This window comes from Ranitomeya variabilis, chromosome 6 (genome assembly GCF_051348905.1).
Source record: "Ranitomeya variabilis isolate aRanVar5 chromosome 6, aRanVar5.hap1, whole genome shotgun sequence".
In the NCBI taxonomy this organism is placed as follows: Eukaryota; Metazoa; Chordata; class Amphibia; order Anura; family Dendrobatidae; genus Ranitomeya; species Ranitomeya variabilis.
Genome location: NC_135237.1, coordinates 15,893,711 through 15,914,265, shown reverse-complemented (window position 1 = coordinate 15,914,265; position 20,555 = coordinate 15,893,711). Strand labels below are relative to the sequence as shown.

The 20,555-nt window shown below is 48.4% G+C and overlaps 1 protein-coding gene and 1 long non-coding RNA gene across 3 annotated transcripts in view; one reads left to right on the top strand and one right to left on the bottom strand.

Annotated features, from left to right (window-relative positions):
- Positions 1-19,906, top strand: part of LOC143781344 (uncharacterized) — a 32,487-nt gene extending 12,581 nt beyond the window's left edge. The window contains exons 2-10 of one of the 2 annotated variants that reach the window (XM_077267901.1): positions 1,921-6,219; positions 6,304-6,432; positions 6,695-6,961; positions 9,015-9,103; positions 12,711-12,794; positions 13,712-13,858; positions 14,166-14,294; positions 18,825-18,947; positions 19,746-19,906. In XM_077267901.1, the coding sequence (XP_077124016.1) occupies positions 1,921-6,219; positions 6,304-6,432; positions 6,695-6,961; positions 9,015-9,103; positions 12,711-12,794; positions 13,712-13,858; positions 14,166-14,294; positions 18,825-18,947; positions 19,746-19,760 (5,282 nt within the window). In that variant the 3' untranslated portion in view covers positions 19,761-19,906. Of the gene's footprint in view, positions 1-1,920; positions 6,220-6,303; positions 6,433-6,691; positions 6,962-9,014; positions 9,104-12,710; positions 12,795-13,711; positions 13,859-14,165; positions 14,295-18,824; positions 18,948-19,745 lie in introns of both variants that reach the window. The other variant, XM_077267900.1, reaches the window with a different exon arrangement.
- Positions 8,609-12,738, bottom strand: LOC143781349 (uncharacterized). Its single transcript, XR_013216674.1, has 3 exons — positions 12,613-12,738; positions 9,260-9,447; positions 8,609-9,018 (listed from the first exon to the last, which is right to left on the bottom strand). It is a non-coding gene; the product is annotated as an uncharacterized LOC143781349 (long non-coding RNA).
- Positions 19,907-20,555: the final 649 nt, after the last annotated feature.

Genomic DNA, 20,555 nt, shown 5'->3' with positions numbered 1-20,555 from the left:
TGCACCCCCATAGGCAGACTCTATAGCACAACATAGCATCCCATAGGCAGACCCTGTAGTATAAGACAGCACCCCATAGGCAGACCCTGTAGTATAAGGCAGCACTCCCATAAACAAACCCTGTGGTATAAGGCAGCACCCCCATAGACAGACCCTATAGTATAAGGCAGCACCCCCATAGGCAGACCCTGTAGTATAAGACAGCACCCCCATAGGCAGACCCTGTAGCATAAGACAGCACCCCCATAGGCAGATCCTTTAGTATAAGGCAGCACCCCCATAGGCAGATCCTGTAGTATAAGGCAGCACCCCCATAGGCAGATCCTGTAGTATAAGGCAGCACCCCCATAAGCAGACCCTGTAGTATAAGGCAGCCCCCCATAGGCTGACCCTGTAGTATAAGGCAGCACCCCATAGGCCAACCCTGTAGTATAAGGCAGCACCCCCATAGGCAGATCCTGTAGTATAAAGGCAGCACCCCCATAGGCAGATCCTGTAGTATAAGGCAGCACCCCCATAAGCAGACCCTGTAGTATAAGGCAGCCCCCATAAAAAAATACTCACCTCTCTTCCTCCTTGTTCCAGAGGTGCTCCGAGCTCCCGCTCTTCTCCTGACAGCGGGCACCGGGTGGTGACGTCATCGCGCCCACAGTGTCAGTGACGTCAGACGCTGACAGGGGGATGATGGGAGGAGCCCTTATCATTGCGGTCACCTGCAGTGGCTAAATGCCGTTACAGCTGACCTTGCGGTGAAGGGTGTAGGGCCCACTGCTGGCATCGGGCCCCCCCACCTGCTCAGGGGCCCCATAGCATCTGGCGGCAGAGCAGAGAGATCGATTCTCCCTGCTCTGCTGCAGCATGTAACTGTATCGGCGTGCTGCGCGCCGATACAGTTACAGTAGCGTAGCTCTGGGTGGGCCCCCTCTGAGCATCGGGCCCAGGGCTATGGCCCCCTCTGTCCCCCCGGTAGCTACGCTACTGATTGTGGTGCTTAAGTGTTCCCTTTATTTTTTTGAGAAGTGTATATGGGCACGTAAGTCATAGGAAGCTGAATAAAATGATACTTTGATATCTGCGATACGATGTGTTATGCCAAAGAAATCCACATGGAACCAGTGATGCGGCTTTTTCTCCAAAGTGTCCCAAGAACCGCTTTTCCACACGACAACCTCTAGGCCGCTTGATGCTGGAGCTACTGTGGGGCGCTTGCATGGCCTAAACCGGCTCCCGTGCCTGCAGCATCTCTGGACTTGTCTCCATCGAGCACATCGGGGATGTCATTGGTCAGCGATTACACAGGAGCTGCCTGCAGCAGATCCTGATGATTTGTGTATTCAGTGGCAGAACCTTCCTCAGACGATCATGAATAACCTCACTGATAGCATCTGAGGCTAAAAGTGCCGAAATTTCTGCACGTGGCTCATACCTAACTGAATAAATCCAAAGGTTCTGAAAATTTTGTTTCTATTTCCACAACATTTGCAGATCATTAACGTCTTCATCCTGTGATTTCCATAATTCCTCAACTGTTCCTTCTTGGTGTTGTAATTTCAATGTTGAAGAGTGTATTATCATGATGCCTAAATGATGCAGCTCTCTCTGCCTCTCTCCCAGCAGGAAATCTCAGACTGCTATATTGCAACATTGCTTTTGCTTACAGTGATACTTTTAATGTGACACATATCATTAGATGTTGCTGTGTTCTAGTGACCCTAGCATTTCAAATGAAAAATAGTGCCACCTACTATAAATCATACTGAAGAATTGCAATGGACTAATTTGCATTAGTCCATGCATTGTATAAACCTCTCTAAATTGATACTAACTGCCAGAAATCAATGCCCCACTGTTCAGATCTATGGTGTATTGCCACATACAGACAGGTCTCAAAGACTCACGTTTCTATTTTTTTCATTTCAGGTTCATCTCCAATCACTTCCACAGCGTCAACCCCAAGCAGTGACTCCACCACTCCCAAGTGTTTAAGCCCATTAGAGGAATCCCCCATGGTGAGCCCAGCATGTGCCCCCAGCATAGCCCTGGTGACTCCACACATTCAGGCCAAAGAAGGACACAGACCTCAGCCAGAGGGTGCAAGCAGTGAAACACCCCCAGGAAACACCCTTGGTCCTCTGCATCTTCCTTCTATAATATCTGAGGAGTCACCTGTGACCCAAGAGGAAGAATCACAGGGAACCGAGCAACATCAACCCGAAGATGCTCTGCACCCGGAAGCTCTGGACACCAGAATTGTGATGGGGGAAGAAACATCTTGTAGCTCTGAGGAGAGGGGGACTGTAAATAGATTGCACACATTGATTCCTGAAAGGGAGATGGTGTTCGGGGATGCTCTGGAGGAAGTAACATTGCACTTACATCACCCTAAAGTGGAAGGGAGTTCAGGATGTGAAAATGACAAAGCCATTGTGTCAGAGTCCACCGATGATTTGCACTTTGGAGAGTCTGCATTGAAAGACGAATTATTTTCTCAGGGTGAATCTGTAGCTGATGTGCCTTCATTTCTCAAACCCACCAAAGAGTCACCCTACAGCTCCACAGAAAGTGATGCCCAATCCTTACAAGCTAAACCTGCAAGCACTGCTGACTCCGACCCGTACACCACCGCTCCATCAACTCCAGTAAAAAACGTGTACAGCCAGTATAGACACCATGCCTACACAAAGAGCCACCTCAACGAGGAACATAACGACCTTGACAATGACAATATGTCTTCTCCTCCAACATCACCTTCAGGATCCTACGTGACTGCAGAAGGAGGTAGCTGGGCCTCCTCTGTCACCTCCAGTGGCTCTCCTTCATGTTCCCCAAATTTGATGGCTGATGTGGACACCATTGAATCTCCCACCCCTTATCCAGATCACATGGTGGTTCACGAGGAAGGTCTATGTGAAGACCCTTGTTGTATGTCCCCAGATATGTTGGAAGATGAAGATATTCCAGAGCTCTTCGACAGAGATATAGACCCTGATGACTTCTCTCCGGCCAACGAGGATTTCATAGATGGGTACCCTAGCGATATCCATTCTAGTGAAGAGGAAGAAGATGAATGGGAAACGGACTTTGCTCCATCCTTTACGAGCATCCCTCTGTGTCCTGAATTCATGAACACCATGTCTTTTGTCACAACGCATGTGCAGGAATCGCAGGAAGCGTCTTTAGCAGGCTGCTCTGCAAACCTTGAGAGTGCTCTGCAGCCAGCGAGCCAGCAAGAAATCCACACAGTAAGCCTGCCAAACACGGAAAATGATCACATGATTCCTGCTTTTATGCTTCCATTTCGAGGAAGCTTAATATTCGAGGCTGAATCAATGGAAATCACATTATTCCCACAAGGAGAATCAGCTGATGAGGCCATTGATGGAGAAGAGAAAGAAAAAGAAGATGAGGCAGATGATGAGGATGATAGTACCTCGGCTTCATATCTTCATTCATTGTCCGAGACGTCAATCAATGAAGGGGTCGATGAATCATTTGCTTATCAGGATGACACATCGGAGTCATCAGATTCAGCCTCTTATGATGGTGAAGAGGATGACAAACGCTATGGCACTGAGGAATATGCAGTGACAACAGACTCGGCTGCTCAGAGCACAGAGAAACCTGTCAGGGGCCAACACGAGTCTTCCAATTCTGGCTGTGAAAGTGAGATGGAGACATCATCTGATCTGTCCGACTCGGAGGGCGAATGTGCAGTGTTTACGGCTCTGGATATAAATGGTGATGATCTTCTTGGAATTGAAGAGGAAATTGTAAAAGTTAATGAAGCCACAACTGAAAAGAACGAACCTTGTGGTGAGAAGCGGGATGAAGGCATTGGATTACCCAATCTAACACAAGGCTTTTCTGAAGGTGCCTCTGTGATACAAGACAGCGAGCTTGAAGACTCAAGTACTAGCAGAGCTCCAGAGGAAGTATGTGAAGAAGCCATAAGAAGCACTTTAGTACTTACAACCGAAGCTAAAAGGGAACCGGATTCTGAATTATCTCAGAACCTCAAAGACAGAGGAGGAGCGATGAGGACGTGGTCTGACAGTCCGGTAGAACAACAATCATCTTCATCATCCTCTGAAATGGACCATATTCTTCGAGCTGGAATTGGCAATGTAGGGGAATGTTTGATTGCTTGTTTTGACACTGATGAAGAGCTAGATACATTGCCACCTCTGTACACCTCAGCACAGACCCAAGAAGAGAACAGGACATGTGATGATGAGAATGGAAGGAGAACTTCCATGGCTGTGCAGCTGGCTGAAGATAGAAACTACTTCATAGAGAAATGTGAAAATAATGAAAATAACAAAAAATCTGATAAAGATGAAAGTAACATTTCCCAAGGACTGTCATGTACTGTAGATGCTGATGAAACGTATGGAAGGAAGTTAGAACCTGTTGAAACAGAGATAACTGAAGAGGGAATGGCCTATGTAGAAGACACCGCCGATGAAGAGTTGTTTGCATGCTATGAGTCTGAAGAAGATCCTGAAGAAGTTAAATCTTTGGACCGACCTTCGCTCCTTGCCCAAATAAAGAAACAACAAGAAGAAGCTACCCATTATATTACAGACCAACTGTCCTGTAACATGGAGGAAGAGCAGCCACATCTTGATTCTGCAGCAACCAGTGCAGATAATGACATTGTTAACAGAGAACATGATAATTGCAAACACCAAAATACAGCAAGAGCTAGTACGAAGGGACCCAATAGGTCAATCATAAGAGAAATGTCTTCTGGCTTAGATGACAGTAAGTTGTCATTCACCATTGATCACAAGGACATCCAATCTAAGAACATAAGATCTTGTGGGGAAACTGCAAGTAAAGTGGAAGACATCACTATAACAGATCATGTTCTATCAATGCATAGCATAAATCCACCATCATCTCTGAATACCTCAAAAGATCCTGTAGATCCAGTAGTCAAGTTAATTAAAAAGTCCAATGAGCGAAATGACCAGGATCCGCAGAGTACTAAAGAAAGTTATTTTTCAGAAAAGGAATGGTTGATTGTAGGTCCTTCAAAACCCAATGAACCGGTGACAGAGGATAACAAAGGAGCCAGCGGATGCCAACAGGTCGAAGGGACCAGTGATATATATAACCACCGTGTTTGTAAGGAACCACCAGACAGGAATGCTGGGAAAACTGAAGACAGAGGAGAGTCTCCAGAATTTCCTACCAGTAGAAACGCTAGTATCTTCCAGGTAAGTAATCATTTCAACACTAAGATGGAAGACAGTTCTACCTATGATAGTCTGCCAGAACGCGATCTCTCAGTAACAAGTACAGAAGGAAGCGGACAACTCAACAAAAGAAATTTATCTGGTGATACAACTGGGAAGGACAGGAGCGTGGAAAATGTATCCCCTGCTGATGATCATCAAGACTCATGTATCTCACCAACTATCGGAGATGCTGCTAATAACCCACTGACCCTGCCGGCCTCTTCACTTCATTCAGTTCTCGTTTGCACTAAAAACTTATCAGATAAGAATAGTTCAGAAAATCACATATTTATTAAAACCTCCCCAACATGTAGGGGATCCAAAGATCAGATGAAGCTGGGTCATAATCAGTCAGAAGAAGACTCATGCAGTTTTTCTTCAGATATCTTAGAAGGGTCTTCTGCTCTGCAACTAGAAGAAACTTGTCACAAGTTAAATACTTCGCCAATATCAAAAGGAACAAGTATAGAACTGAGGTCAGTGCCGTCAGTCAGTGCCTTGTCTAAGCCAAGAACAGACAAAATGGAGATACCTGAAGACATCCAAGAAATGACCAAGCTGCTCCAAGGTTCATTCGGTAAGCTGGAGGCACTGGATCTCAGTATTCGGTCAAGTTCCGCAGAGGCACAAGCAGCAGTATCATCAACTGAATCTACCAAGCTCATTTATAGTAGAGATCTTGGCCTTGAGGTTGTAGATCCATCAGAAACCAATACTTTTAAGGGGAATGATCTCGAGTCTAAGAGACAAAAAAAACCACAACCAAAAATAAGATCCGAACAGATAGATAAAAGCCCCTCCAAAAAAAAGAAAGGTGAAGACAAGTTCTGTCTTGAATCTAAAAAGTTACCCGGTCAGTCATCCCAGGAGGTGAAGAAAGCAAAACAGAACCTGGAACAGGAGCGGAGGACCAGCAATCTCCACAGCAAAAATCTAGAACTGAAGCAGGAGACCATGGCTATTCGTGACCACCAGGGTAAGCAGGCGAATATGGACATTGCCCACTAGTTATTCATTTATGTAGCCCCCAAAACTGAAGCTGCTCTATCTCCTACTCTAGGCACTGCTGTAAGTGAAGTGCCTCCTGTGGAATCTCCTACCGTCATGACCAATGAGAGTCCTCAGAATCATAGAGAAGTTGACCATCTGGCTGCTCCTAAAAATCTGGATTCCAAACAATTCTCAACAGGTAATCTTACTTTGTTGCCAACTACACCAGGTAAAGGCCACATTATATAGATCAGACCTGCTGCATGTACAGTATGCCTCCCGAACCTCTGACCCTGCAGTATATAGCACTGCGAATTAACCCTAGTGTACCGGAATTTAGGGCTGTGGCTGCTGCTTTTCCATTAGACAGAGTAGTCATAGTCAGAAGACCATCCTGGGGGGGTCTCTGTTATCATTGATCCAAATTCAATATCTATGTAATTTCATGCTATTTCCAGCAGCATCTGAAAGCAGCTCCACAACCCCCAATCTGAGCATAGAGGCCCCCTTTATCAGCCAGTGTCCAAGAGCCCTTGAAAGACGAGAACCAGTGGGAAAGAAATCCCAAGTGATCTGCCCTCTATCTGAGCCGAGCTCCTCCAGTGACAGTGAGCTAACGCCTCAAGGCCAGGAAATGCAAATGATGAGGGAGACATCTGCAGTGACCCTGCTGGGCATCAGTAAACCTCTTCTGGGGCAACGAGGGTCTGAGATGCTGAGTCACAGAGGTAAGAAATTAATCATAATTTCATCATGGATCTCTACATACAAGGAGCTCCCCCTAGTGGTGACTGCAGACAGAATCTTATCATGTATCTCTGTATACAGGGAGCTCCCCCTAGTGGTGGCTGCAGACAGAATCTTATGTCTCTGTATACAGGGAGCTCCCCCTAGTGGTGACTGCAGACAGAATCTTATCATGTATCTCTGTATACAGGGAGCTCCGCCTAGTAGTGGCTGCAGACAGAATCTTATGTCTCTGTATACAGGGAGCTCCCCCTAGTGGTGACTGCAGACAGGATCTTATCATGTATCTATGTACACGGGGAGCTCCCCTAGTGGTGGCTGTAGACATAACCTTATCATGTATCTCTGTATACAGGGAGCTCCCCCTAGTGGTGACTGCAGACAGAATCTTATCATGTATCTCTGTATACAGGGAGCTCCCCCTAGTGGTGACTGCAGACAGGATCTTATCATGTATCTCTGTATACAGGGAGCTCCCCCTAGTGGTGACTGCAGACAGGATCTTATCATGTATCTCTGTATACAGGGAGCTCCCCCTAGTGGTGACTGCAGACAGGATCTTATCATGTATCTCTGTATACAGGGAGCTCCCCCTAGTGGTGACTGCAGACAGGATCTTATCATGTATCTCTGTATACAGGGAGCTCCCCCTAGTGGTGACTGCAGACAGGATCTTATCATGTATCTCTGTATACAGGGAGCTCCCCCTAGTGGTGGCTGCATACAGAATCTTATCATGTATCTCTGTATACAGGGAGCTCCCCCTAGTGGTGACTGCAGACAGGATCTTATCATGTATCTCTGTATACAGGGTGCTCCCCCTAGTGGTGACTGCAGACAGGATCTTATCATGTATCTCTGTATACAGGGAGCTCCCCCTAGTAGTGGCTGCAGACAGGATCTTATCATGTATCTCTGTATACAGGGAGCTCCCCCTAGTGGTGGCTGCAGACAGAACCTTATCATGTATCTGTATACAGGGAGCTCCCCCTAGTGGTGGCTGCAGACAGAATCTTATCATGTATCTCTGTATACAGGGAGCTCCCCCTAGTGGTGGCTGCAGACAGAATCTTATCATGTATCTCTGTATACAGGGAGCTCCCCCTAGTGGTGACTGCAGACAGAATCTTATCATGTATCTCTGTATACAGGGAGCTCCCCCTAGTGGTGACTGCAGACAGGATCTTATCATGTATCTCTGTATACAGGGAGCTCCCCCTAGTGGTGACTGCAGACAGGATCTTATCATGTATCTCTGTATACAGGGAGCTCCCCCTAGTGGTGACTGCAGACAGGATCTTCTCATGTATCTATGTACACAGGGAGCTCCCCTAGTGGTGGCTGCAGACAGGATCTTATCATGTATCTCTGTATACAGGGAGCTCCCCCTAGTGGTGGCTGCAGACAGAACCTTATCATGTATCTCTGTATACAGGGAGCTCCCCCTAGTGGTGGCTGCATACAGAATCTTATCATGTATCTCTGTATACAGGGAGCTCCCCCTAGTGGTGACTGCAGACAGGATCTTCTCATGTATCTATGTACACAGGGAGCTCCCCCTAGTGGTGGCTGCATACAGAACCTTATCATGTATCTCTGTATACAGGGAGCTCCCCCTAGTGGTGGCTGCATACAGAATCTTATCATGTATCTCTGTATACAGGGAGCTCCCCCTAGTGGTGACTGCAGACAGGATCTTCTCATGTATCTATGTACACAGGGAGCTCCCCCTAGTGGTGGCTGCAGACAGAATCTTATCATGTATCTCTGTATACAGGGAGCTCCCCCTAGTGGTGACTGCAGACAGGATCTTCTCATGTATCTATGTACACAGGGATTACTTATTTACTTTGATGCAGAGGGTGAAATGTAACCATTTTGTGGTGTAAATATGAATTTATCCTGATTATTGTGTGATTAAACATTACTCCCCCATCACCTCCAAGGCAGCATCCCCTAGTTTTTAGGAAAGTTAATATACTGCTGGATCTTGTACTGGCAGCTTTTTCTCATGAATATTTCTCTTCGCTCCAGGTTCCTGTAATGATACAGAAAGTAACGATGAATCGCTCCCAGAACTGGAAGAAGCAGATCTGACCGAGCCCCGGACATCGTCCAGCCAGGTACAGCCCGCTGTCTCCCCTCATTGACTCATGATGTACATGGGGTTGTATACGCCGTATACATCATCTGCAGAGTTTCCACAGCGTTTTCTGGTCATAATCTACATTTTTCATGTGGAAGAAGAACAGCAACAAAAAAGCTACATGTGAACATACTCTTAGTGGTAACTGGGCACCTCCCCTGCTGGCCTAGAGTGGGTGTGCATGGCTGTACTGCATTGTGGTAGATGTAGATCAGATAAGTCCTGGTGGTTAGAGGGAACTGTAAGTGATGGGAAACAGCGATGACGGGAAGATGAGCGATGTCCTGGAGTAGATGTGCGACCAAGTCTGACCGCATACTACTAGATAGGAGAGGAGAAATAACCATACAAATATGCCCAGGTTATGCCAGAATGTTTCATATCACTATATACAAGAATATCTATAACTTATACAGGCTGTACATACATGACAGTGCCCAGGTTATACCGGCTGTACACTGTACATACATGACGGTGCCCAGGTTATACCGACTGTGAATACATGACGGTGCCCAGGTTATACTGACTGTGCATACATAACAGTACCTATGTTATACCAGCTTAACATACATGACGATGCCCAGGTTATACCAACTGTGCATACATGACGGTGCCCAGGTTATACCAACTGTGCATACATGACGGTACCCAGGTTATACCGACTGTGAATACATGACGGTGCCCAGGTTATACTGACTGTGCATACATAACAGTACCTATGTTATACCAGCTTAACATACATGACGATGCCCAGGTTATACCAACTGTGCATACATGACGGTGCCCAGGTTATACCGACTGTGCATACATGACGGTCCCCAGGTTATACCGACTGTTCATACATAACGGTGCCCAGCTTATACCGGCTGTGCATACATAACAGTACCTACGTTATACTAGCTGAGCATACATGACGATGCCCAGGTTATACCGACTGCACATACATGACAGTGCCCAGGTTATATTGTCTGTACATGACGATGCATAGGTTAAACCAGCTGTACATACATGACAGTGCCCATGTTATACCGACTGTGCATACATGACGATGCCCAGCTTATACCGGCTGCACATGCATGATAGTGCCCAATTTACACCGACTGTACATACACGACGGTGCCCAGGCTATACCGGCTGTACATACACGACGGTGCCCAGGCTATACCGGCTGTACATACACGACGGTGCCCAGGCTATACCGGCTGTACATACACGACGGTGCCCAGGCTATACCGGCTGTACATACACGACCGTGCCCAGGTTATACCGGCTGTACATACACGACGGTGCCCAGGTTATACCGGCTGTACATACACGACGGTGCCTAGGTTATACCGGCTGTACATACACGACGGTGCCCAGGCTATACCGGCTGTACATACACGACGGTGCCCAGGCTATACCGGCTGTACATACACGACGGTGCCCAGGTTATACCGGCTGTACATACACGACGGTGCCCAGGTTATACCGGCTGTACATACACGACGGTGCCCAGGTTATACCGGCTGTACATACACGACGGTGCCCAGGTTATACCGGCTGTACATACACGACGGTGCCCAGGTTATACCGGCTGTACATACACGACGGTGCCCAGGTTATACCGGCTGTACATACACGACAGTGCCCAGGCTATACCGGCTGTACATACACGACGGTGCCCAGGTTATATCGGCTGTACATACACGACGGTGCCCAGGTTATATCGGCTGTACATACACGACGGTGCCCAGGTTATATCGGCTGTACATACACGACGGTGCCCAGGTTATACCGACTGCACATACATGACAGTGCCCAGGTTATATTGTCTGTACATGACGATGCATAGGTTAAACCAGCTGTACATACATGACAGTGCCCATGTTATACCGACTGTGCATACATGACGATGCCCAGCTTATACCGGCTGCACATGCATGATAGTGCCCAATTTACACCGACTGTACATACACGACGGTGCCCAGGCTATACCGGCTGTACATACACGACGGTGCCCAGGCTGTACCGGCTGTACATACACGACGGTGCCCAGGCTATACCGGCTGTACATACACGACGGTGCCCAGGCTATACCGGCTGTACATACACGACGGTGCCCAGGTTATACCGGCTGTACATACACGACGGTGCCCAGGTTATACCGGCTGTACATACACGACGGTGCCCAGGTTATACCGGCTGTACATACACGACGGTGCCCAGGTTATACCGGCTGTACATACACGACGGTGCCCAGGCTATACCGGCTGTACATACACGACGGTGCCCAGGCTATACCGGCTGTACATACACGACGGTGCCCAGGTTATACCGGCTGTACATACACGACGGTGCCCAGGTTATACCGGCTGTACATACACGACGGTGCCCAGGTTATACCGGCTGTACATACACGACGGTGCCCAGGTTATACCGGCTGTACATACACGACGGTGCCCAGGTTATACCGGCTGTACATACACGACGGTGCCCAGGTTATACCGGCTGTACATACACGACGGTGCCCAGGCTATACCGGCTGTACATACACGACGGTGCCCAGGTTATATCGGCTGTACATACACGACGGTGCTCAGGTTATATCGGCTGTACATACACGACGGTGCCCAGGTTATATCGGCTGTACATACACGACGGTGCCCAGGTTATACCGGCTGTACATACACGACAGTGCCCAGGTTACATCGGCTGTACATACACGACAGTGCCCAGGTTATATCGGCTGTACATACACGACAGTGCCCAGGTTATATCGGCTGTACATGCACGACAGTGCCCAGGCTATACCGGCCGTACATACATGACGGTGCCCAGGTTATATCGGCTGTACATACACGACAGTGCCCAGGTTATATCGGCTGTACATACACGACAGTGCCCAGGTTATATCGGCTGTACATACATGACGGTGCCCAGGTTATATCGGCTGTACATACACGACAGTGCCCAGGCTATACCGGCTGTACATACATGACGGTGCCCAGGCTATATCGGCTGTACATACACGACAGTGCCCAGGTTATATCGGCTGTACATGCACGACAGTGCCCAGGCTATACCGGCCGTACATACATGACGGTGCCCAGGTTATATCGGCTGTACATACACGACAGTGCCCAGGTTATATCGGCTGTACATACACGACAGTGCCCAGGTTATATCGGCTGTACATACATGACGGTGCCCAGGTTATATCGGCTGTACATACACGACAGTGCCCAGGTTATATCGGCTGTACATACACGACAGTGCCCAGGTTATATCGGCTGTACATACATGACGGTGCCCAGGTTATATCGGCTGTACATACACCACAGTGCCCAGGCTATACCGGCTGTACATACATGACGGTGCCCAGGCTATACCGGCTGTACATACACGACAGTGCCCAGGTTATACCGACTGTGCATACATGACAGTGCCCAGGTTATACCGACTGTGCATACATGACAGTGCCCAGGCTATATCGGCTGTACATACATGACAGTTATCCGGTGGGTGTTTCTCGCTCCATCTCCGGGGGATCAGGGGGTGACTGCTCTGATCGCCTCCAGTCTTGGCTATCTGTCTTCCCACAGAACCAGTTGGCACATTGTGTGGGCTCCGGAGAGGAAACCATCAGCAAGGCCAAGCAGAGCCGTAGTGAGAAGAAGGCCAGGAAGGTGAGTGAATAATTCATGAGGTGATCGGTGTAAATGGCTGCCACCTGCGAGGATACAGAGTGCACCCTTAAAGGGAGTGGTCGGCGGTGTAACTATGGGGGCGACCTGAGTGAGGAGCCCAAGACCCCATTACACCATGGTAACCTCAGCATGGACTTCCTGTCATGTGACCTCCTCCCATAAGCTCACATGACAGGAAGTCCATAGTTAGTCTGCTACCATGGCAACCCCAGAGGTGTCTCTATGGGGCTGCATCAGAGCTGAGACCAGGGGTGAAAAAGCAAAATGGCGCCTATCATACACTGCAGTGTTCATCCGTCTGTTATTAAAGAATGAGGCAAAGTATTCACCTCAGCCTCCAGCAGTGAGCCAGCTTTCTACAGAGTGGCCGCCATATTCCAGGATCCATATCGCTTGTGACCCAAGTGTTCCAGAACCGGTTATTACTAAGAAATGGCACCAGAACCCGTCTGACACTACAAGTGTCAGTGTTCCCCGGTGTAAACGCCGCTGTTCTCCGGAGTCCGCCGATGGTTTCCTTTTGTTCCTGCTCCTTTTTTTCTCCGAGATCTGGTCCTTTCTACCTTGTATATAAATCTATATACACCAAGTGGGCGTGGTTCCAGAGTGTGCTCTGAGGGCACTTCTTGAAGAACACACCCCCTTGACTAAAAAGACTAGATTTATATACAGGCCCGGAGAGGAGCACTGGCATTTATACCAGGTAACACAATGGTATAAAATAAGCGCTTGTCTTCCAGAAAGATGGCCCTGAACAGGGGCGAACTGCAGTACCAGACACGTCCTAGGGAAGGGGATGGCGCCCAGAGCGTAATCTTATATGTTCCCTGTAAGGCGGCGCGGGCGGACATTCTGTTTGTCTCCACCCTAAATTCCGATTTCCTTTTCCCTTGCAGGCAATGTCCAAGCTCGGCCTGCGACAGATCCATGGAGTCACCAGAATCACCATCCGGAAATCCAAGAACATCCTGTTTGTCATCACCAAGCCGGACGTGTTCAAGAGTCCAGCGTCCGACATCTACATCGTGTTTGGAGAAGCCAAGGTGACAGCCGTAGAGCCGGGGTGCCACAGCCGTAGAGCCGGGGTGCCACAGACGTAGAGCCGGGGTGCCACAGCCGTAGAGCTGGGGTGCCACAGACGTAGAGCCGGGGTGCCACAGACGTAGAGCCGGGGTGCCACAGACGTAGAGCCGGGGTGCCATCGTTATTGGACAGTGTGGGGCTCCTTCTCCACCTGGGCCCCATAGCAGCAGGGATGAAAGTCACTACACGCACCATTTGGTGGTCCCTGGGGGAGACATTGGGGCGTCTACCTTCATGTTTAAGTTTTCACTTTCTTTTCTTCGTCAGATTGAAGATCTCTCCCAACAAGTGCACAAAGCAGCAGCAGAGAAGTTCAAAGTCCCAATGGAGCATTCACCCCTGATCACAGAAACTGCGCCCACCCTGACCATCAAGGAGGAGAGCGAGGAAGAAGAGGTGAGACGCTGCAGAGATCTACCTAGCATCTAGTTTACACTGTGTGCAGAATTATTAGGCAAGTTGTCTTTTGATCCCATGATACTTTTTATACGTGTTGTCCTACTCCAAGCTGTTCAGGTTGAGAGCCAACTACCAATTAAGTAAATCAGGTGATGTGCATCTCTGTAATGAGGAGGGGTGTTGTCTAATGACATCAGAACCCTATATAAGGTGTGCTTAATTATTAGGCAACTTCCTTTCCTTTGGCAAAATGGGTCAGAAGAGAGATGAGACGGGCTCTGAAAAGTCCAAAATTGTGAGATGTCTTGCAGAGGATGCAGCAGTCTTGAAATTGCCAAACTTTTGAAGCGTGAATACCGAACAATCAAGCATTTCATGGCAAATGGCCAATAGGGTCGCAAGAAGCGTGTTGGGCAAAAAGGGCACAAAATAACTGCCCATGAATTGGGGAAAATTGAGCGTGAAGCTGCCAAGATGCCATTTGCCACCAGTTTTGCCATATTTCAGAACTGCAACGTTACTGGAGTAACAAAAAGCACAAGGTGTGCGATACTCAGGGACATGGCCAAGGTAAGGAAGGCTGAAAAACGACCACCTGTGAACAAGAAACATAAGATAAAATGTCAAGACTGGGCCAAGAAATATCTTAACACTGACTTTTCAAAGGTTTTATGGACTGATGAGATGAGAGTGACTCTTGATGGGCCAGATGGATGGGCCAGAGGCTGGATCAGTAAAGGGCAGAGAGCTCCACTCCGACTCAGACACCACAAGGTGGAGGTGGGGGACTGGTATGGGCTGGGATCATCAAAGATGAACTTGTGGGACCTTTTCGGGTTGAGGATGGAGTGAAGCTCAACTCCCAGCCCTACTGCCAGTTTCTGGAAGACAACTTCTTCAAGCAGTGGTACAGGAAGAAGTCGGTATCGTTCAAGAAAAACATGATTTCCATGCAGGACAATGCTCCATAACGTGCCTCCAACTACTCCACAGCGTGGCTGGCCAGTAAAGGTCTCAAAGAAGAACACATAATGACATGGCCCCTTGTTCACCCGATCTGAACCCCATAGAGAACCTGTGGTCCTTCATAAAATGTGAGATCTACAGGGAGGGAGAACAGTCCACCTCTCGGAACAGTGTCTGAAGGCTGTGGTGGCTACTGAACGTAATGTTCATCGTAAACAGATCAAGCAACTGACAGAATCTATGGATGGAGGCTGCTGAGTGTCATCAGAAAGAAAGGGGGCTATATTGGTCACTAATTTTTTTGGGGTTTTGTTTTTGCATGTCAGACATGTTTATTTCTAAATTTTGTGCAGTGATATTGGTTTACCCGGGGAAAATAAACAAGTGAGATGGGAATATATTAGTTTTTTTATTAAGTTGCCTAATTATTCTGCACAGTAATAGTTACCTGCACAAACAGATATCCTCCTAAGATAGCTAAATCTAAAAAAAACAACAACAAAAAAACACTCCAACTTCCAAAAATATTAAGCTTTGATATTTATGAGTCTTTTGGGTTGATTGAGAACATAGTTGTTGATCAATAATAAACATAATCCTCTAAAATACAATTTGCCTAATAATTCTGCACAGTGTAATGGCTGTTTCTTCCACAAGCAGCACCACCCTGCTCTGCTCCTTGTGGACTGTATCACACTTCAGCTCAATGTATCTGAGTGACAATACCACCCCCAATCTGCAGAGCAGAGGGGCACTTTTACCAAGAACGCAGCCATATCTCTGTAATCCCGGACAACCCCCTTAAGGCTATGTGCACAAGTTGCGGATTAGGCTTAGGAATTACTGGTGCGGATTCTGCCTCTCCTGGCAGAAAACGCATCTGCAGTTTTTTGTGCAGTTCCGCAGCGTTTTTTTGTGCATTTTTGCTGCGGTTTTCTTGCGGATTTGCTGCGTTTTTTACCCCTGCGGTTTTCTATAATGGAATGGGTACAAAAACACTACAGATTCACAAAAAAGAAGTGACATGCTACTTCTTTTAAACCGCAGCGTTTCCGCAGTGGATTTTCTGCAACGTGTGCACAGCATTTTTTTTTTCTCATTGATTTACATTGTACTGTATATCAATTGCGGATCTGCAGCGTTTCTGCACCATAAAAAACGCTGCGGATCCGCAGAGAATCCGCAACGTGTGCACATACCCTTAGTCTTCCTTAGATCTTGGTGAAGGTTCCCTGCATGTGGAGCTGCAAGTTTAGGGCTTGTGGATGTTATCACTGTGTGGCTCAACGCACAGTATACACTCACCGGCCACTTTATTAGGTACACCATGCTAGTAACGGGTTGGACCCCCTTTTGCCTTCAGAACTGCCTCAATTCTTCGTGGCATAGATTCAACAAGGTGCTGGAAGCATTCCTCAGAGATTTTGGTCCATATTGACATGATGGCATCACACAGTTGCCGCAGATTTGTCGGCTGCACATCCCAAAGATGCTCCATACAAGGCAGGATGGATCCATGCTTTCATGTTGTTTACGCCAAATTCTGACCCTACCATCCGAATGTCGCAGCAGAAATCGAGACTCATCAGACCAAGCAACGGTTTTCCAATCTTCTACTGTCCAATTTCGATGAGCTTGTACAAATTGTAGCCTCAGTTTCCTGTTCTTAGCTGAAAGGAGTGGTACCCGGTGTGGTCTTCTGCTGCTGTAGCCCATCTGCCTCAAAGTTCGACGCACTGTGCGTTCAGAGATGCTCTTAGGCCTACCTTGGTTGTAACGGGTGGCGATTTGAGTCACTGTTGCCTTTCTATCAGCTCGAACCAGTCTGCCCATTCTCCTCTGACCTCTGGCATCAACAAGGCATTTCCGCCCACAGAACTGCCGCTCACTGGATTTTTTTTCTTTTTCGGACCATTCTCTGTAAACCCTAGAGATGGTTGTGCGTGAAAATCCCAGTAGATCAGCAGTTTCTGAAATACTCAGACCAGCCCTTCTGGCACCAACAACCATGCCACGTTCAAAGGCACTCAAATCACCTTTCTTCCCCATACTGATGCTCGGTTTGAACTGCAGGAGATTGTCTTGACCATGTCTACATGCCTAAATGCACTGAGTTGCCGCCATGTGATTGGCTGATTAGAAATTAAGTGTTAACAAGAAGTTGGACAGGTGTACCTAATAAAGTGGCCCGTGAGTGTATATTCACTGCTTGGGGATTTGCGGGTTCGCAGCTCAGTGGATGTTCTCTGTGTACGATAGTGCAGATTCAGTGCTCAGTCAGTGTTCTGTGGCTGGTGCTACGGGTTCAGGTCTCATTGGATATTCCCTGCGTATGAAGTTGCAGGTTCAGAGTACAGTAGGTGTTCCTTGTGTGTGAATTTGCAGGTTCTGAGCTCAGTGGGTGTTCCCTGCATGTGGTAGTGTTCCCTGTGTGTATTGTTGCATGTTCTGAACTCAGTGGGTGTTCCCTTCCTGTGGTAGTGTTCCCTGTGTGTAATGCTGCAGGGTCTGAGCTCAGTGGGTGTTCCCTGCCTGTGGTAGTGTTCCCTGTGTGTAATGCTGCAGGGTCTGAGCTCAGTGGGTGTTCCCTGCCTGTGGTAGTGTTCCCTGTGTAATGCTGCAGGGTCTGAGCTTAGTGGGTGTTCCCTGCCTGTGGTAGTGTTCCCTGTGTGTAGTGCTGCAGGGTCTGAGCTCAGTGGGTGTTCCCTGCCTGTGGTAGTGTTCCCGGTTTGTAATGCTGTAGGGTCTGAGCTCAGTGGGTGTCCCTGCCTGTGGTAGTGTTCCCTGTGTGTAATGCTGCAGGGTCTGAGCTTAGTGGGTGTTCCCTGCCTGTGGTAGTGTTCCCTGTGTGTAATGCTGCAGGGTCTGAGCTTAGTGGGTGTTCCCTGCCTGTGGTAGTGTTCCCTGTGTGTAATGCTGCAGGGTCTGAGCTTAGTGGGTGTTCCCTGCCTGTGGTAGTGTTCCCTGTGTGTAATGCTGCAGGGTCTGAGCTTAGTGGGTGTTCCCTGCCTGTGGTAGTGTTCCCTGTGTGTAATGCTGCAGGTTCTGAGCTTAGTGGGTGTTCCCTGCCTGTGGTAGTGCAGGTTCAGTGCACACTCAGTGTTCCCCTGTCTGGTGCTGCAGGTTCAGAGCTCAGTAGGTGTCCTCTGCATGTGGTCCTGCAGGTTCACAGCTCAGTGGGTGTAACAGGTTGGGGTAATCTGTGCCTATGAAGCAGGTTCAGCGTACAGTGGGAGTTCCCTGCATGTGGTGCTGCAGGTTTAGAGCTCAGTGGATGTTCCATGTGTGGTACTGCAGGTTCACAACAGGTCATGGTGACGTGCATGTGCAGCTGTAGGTTCATGGCTTGTGGGCATTCCCTGCACAATGGCTTTCACTATCATATTGACACAGTTGTGTAATCTACAATTTCTACCAAATGTAGTGCAGAAGTTGACACAGCTCCTGTATGCAAACAGCACTGACCTGCTCCAACCATGGAGGCTCCAACAATGCTCAGGTGGCAGAAAGACATTCTTAGGTCTTAATTAGCTTCCATTACCCTTTGCTTCTTTTCGGCAGGTGGACGAGACCGGACTAGAGGTGCGGGACATTGAGTTAGTGATGGCTCAGGCCAATGTTTCCCGTGCCAAGGCAGTACGAGCGCTGAGGCACAACAACAACGACATCGTCAACGCCATCATGGTGAGCTTCAAAAGTTCAGCTCCACATTTTACATCATGTCTGTTACTCCAGTCTCCTCCGAAGCTGCATTCACAATTCTGCTAGTTGCCAATCACCAGTACAGCTACTGTAGAGAAAATAAGTATTTGACCCACTGCCGATTTTGCACGTTTCCACCTACAGAGAATGGAGAGGTCTGTGATTTTAATCGTAGATACACTTCCCCTGTGAGAGATGGAATCTAAGAATAAATCCAGAAAATCACATTGTAGGATTGTTACATATTTCATGCAAATAAATGCAAATTAATTATGTAATTATCGTACAATGTGATTTTCTGGATTTTATTTTTAGATTCTGTCTCTCCCAGGTGAAGTGTACGTACGATAAAAATTACAGCCCTCTCCATTCTGTGTAGGTGGAAAACTTGCAAAATCGGCAGCGGATCAAATACTTACTTTCCCCCACTGTAAATGAGAGTTTTTATTCAGCAGTTGTAGCCGCGGCTCACAAAGAAAGCACCGAGTCAGATGTAACAAATACATTATTCCACTGATAAAATAAGGTGAGAGGTTATAGAAAGGGGCATAGGGAGAAGACCACCCCTGTCCCCAGCTGCTTTCCCATTTCTTCTTTTGCTGTATATATGGCAGAGCTTGGTTTAGAGTTGCGCAGGCACTGCACTCATAGATCTGAAAAGGCAGCCAGCAGAATTGTGAATGCAGCTTTGGAGGTGACTGGAGTATGACAGCAATGTGATACCTAAAAGTAGATTGATCAGCTCAAGTGAATAATGACTTTTCTTCTTCTGCTCTACAGGAATTAACCATGTAGCTGCTGGGCTGCATGTGATCCTGGAGCCTCCCGCCACACTCCTGTATAGACGCACAGCTATTCATTAACTGCCTCTGTATTAGACTTGCATATATTCCTACTAGGATGCACCAACAAAGCTGCTGAATAAACCTTGCCTGATTACATTCTGACTGATTGATTTCTATTATGGCACTTGATGGGGGCAAGGTTCACAAGTCCCTTATTCCATGCGCTGTACTAATGCTTAGTGACGGGTGCAGACCCGGAGCCCGGTGGGCGCTCCCCGCTCGGAACGCCGCAGACTCAGAGTCCTGTGGGCGCTCCCCGCTCGGAATGCCGCAGACTCTGAGCCCGGTGGGCGCTCCCCGCTCGGAATGCCGCAGACCCGGAGCCCGGTGGGCGCTCCCTGCTCAGATTGCCACAGACTGGGAGCCCGGTGGGCGCTCCCCGCTCAGAATGCCGCAGACTTGGAGCCCAGTGGGCGCTCCCCGCTCGGAATGCTGCAGACCCGGAGCCCGGTGGGCGCTCCCTGCTCAGATTGCCACAGACTGGGAGCCCGGTGGGCGCTCCCCGCTCGGAATGCCGCAGACCCGGAGCCCGGTGGGCGCTCCCTGCTCAGATTGCCACAGACTGGGAGCCCGGTGGGCGCTCCCCGCTCGGAATGCTGCAGACCCGGAGCCCGGTGGGCGCTCCCCGCTCGGAATGCCACAGACTTGGAGCCCGGTGGGCGCCCACACTGACACTGTTGTTTAAGCTGCAGTTTCTAGCAGAAAATATAATCTGCACAGCTCCTGTAGGTGAAGAGCACAATTC